Source organism: Gekko japonicus, unplaced genomic scaffold, assembly GCF_001447785.1.
Source record: "Gekko japonicus isolate JY-2015 unplaced genomic scaffold, Gekko_japonicus_V1.1 scaffold115, whole genome shotgun sequence".
NCBI classification, from domain to species: domain Eukaryota; kingdom Metazoa; phylum Chordata; class Lepidosauria; order Squamata; family Gekkonidae; genus Gekko; species Gekko japonicus.
The window spans coordinates 1,484,438-1,486,437 of NW_015163095.1; the positions used below are offsets into that span (position 1 = coordinate 1,484,438).

General features: G+C 47.6%; 1 protein-coding gene across 1 annotated transcript in view; it reads left to right on the forward strand.

Moving 5' to 3' along the window:
• Positions 1–2,000, forward strand: part of MPL (MPL proto-oncogene, thrombopoietin receptor) — a 35,094-nt gene that overhangs the window by 7,442 nt on the left and 25,652 nt on the right. Inside the window, exons 2-3 of the mRNA XM_015406563.1 lie at positions 690–828; positions 1,059–1,240. Coding sequence (XP_015262049.1) covers positions 690–828; positions 1,059–1,240 — 321 coding nt within the window. The remainder of the gene's footprint in view (positions 1–689; positions 829–1,058; positions 1,241–2,000) is intronic.

Here is a 2,000-nt window from a genome sequence, read left to right on the forward strand (position 1 = left end):
GAGGAGGAGGAGGAGGAAGGAGGAGGAGGAGGAGGAGGAGGAGATTGGATTTATACCCCGCCCTTCACTACCCAAAGGTGTCTCAGAGCGGCTTACAAACTCCTTTCCCTTCCCCTCCCCACAACAGACACCCTGTGAGGTGGGTGGGGCTGAGTGCTCTTTTTCAAGGACAGCTGTGCCAGAGCTTGTGACTGACCCAAGGTCACATCAGCAGGTGCAACTGGAGGAGTGGGGAATCAAACCCGGTTCTCCCAGATTAGAGTCCACACACTTAACCACTACACCAAACTGGCTAGATACCAAGTCACACACACACATGACATAGACAAACTGGCAAAACTCCTTGAAGCTGGTCTGCCAGTTGGATATGTCAGCTATCTATGTGACCGTTCTGCTATGACAAAGTCTGTCTCCTTCAAAGACATTTTCTTTTTTATATATAAATATAAATTATTTCCGCAACTGTATTCCTGTTTGCCTGGTCCTGCTCCTCCTCCCTCTCCTAGGTAAGAAATGCTGCTCTCCTCACATGGTTTTGCATCTCATAGCTCAAAGCAAAGTCAAAGTATAGGCTTCTGCATACTTTGGCTTATTCAACTGTATTTGCATATTTATTATTAAAATTGCATTCATTGTCAGTCATAAGACTGCTGGGAGCACATTCCTTGTTTCTTTATCTCTTCATACAGAGGCTGCTCTTCTGGTAGAATCACCTAAGGATGTCTTCTGCTTTTCTCGAACCTTTGAGGATCTCACCTGTTTCTGGGATGAGCCTGTAAGGACCATGCAGGTGGATAGGGAGTATCGCTTCTTCTACATGTACAAAGGGTAGGAGGCCCTTAACGTGACTCATAAATTTATCCATAGCCCAAGCTGCTTGGGAAAGAACACCACCCAAATAGCTGTCAATAGATGAGTGGGTGGTCTGGAAGAAGCGTGTCTGGGGGGGGTGGGATTTGAAACTCCCTGTTCCCTTTGGACAGGGCCAGGAGAGGGTACAGTGGAGAAATCTGCAGCTCTGTCTGTGATTCTCTGACTTTTCCCATTCATCCCCACAGAGAACAGCACAGAGAATGCCTGCTGACCTCAGAGAGACAGAGTGATGGAAGCTGGCGCCATATCTGCGTCTTTCCCAGTGACCATAATAGTGTCAAACTCTTCATAGAGCTCTATGTTGAGGTGCTAGACAGCTTTACCAATGATACCATTCTATCCCAGAATCTCTCAGTGGAAACTGTTGGTAAGTCTTCCTTCAGATTAAGAAACAAGGAAATGTGGAATGGGTGAAGGCCTTTCTAGGGCATGCAGGAGCCTGCACAGTATCCAGTAACACACAGTGCTATGATGACCAAACTGTGATAGAAGCAACTGCCTAGTCCAATTTCGTGTTCATATACTCTGTTCAAACTAACAATATTAGTGTATCTTCTTTGTGGTCTCTGTGCTTCACACCAATGGGATCTAGTGCGCCTGCGCTGGATCTGCCGGTGCCGTAGCAAGCTCTCTTAAAAGGATTTTTGTGCCTGGCCCAACTGAGCATGCTCAGGAGCCCCAGTGAGCATGCCCAGAAGGGCCGGCACGGACATCCCGCCAGTTCTTTCCTTACCGCCGCGCTGAGCAGACCTGTCTTCGAGAGGTCTGGCCGGATCGCTGTTTTTGGTCACTTTTAGTGATCAGCTCTCGTTTTTTCTCTCAGTTTCTCTTCTGTTTTCCCTTTTCTTGTCGTTTTTTTTTTAAAGGACAGTTTTTGTTTTTCGCCGTCTGAGGTAAAATTACCTCAGGCCTTCGGGCCGCTGTCCCCCCCCCCCCCCCACCCCTCTCCCGCCGTTGGGCTTTTTACCACCAGCCCTTCTCGTCGTTTGGACTTTTTCTTCTTCAGTCTATGGAGAAAAAGACAAAAAAGTTGAAGAAATGGGGGGGTTTTGATCGTTGCCGAACTTGTGGAAGCAAATTGGCTCCTCCGGATGGTCATAAGTACTGTATTTTCTGTCTTGGGGAGA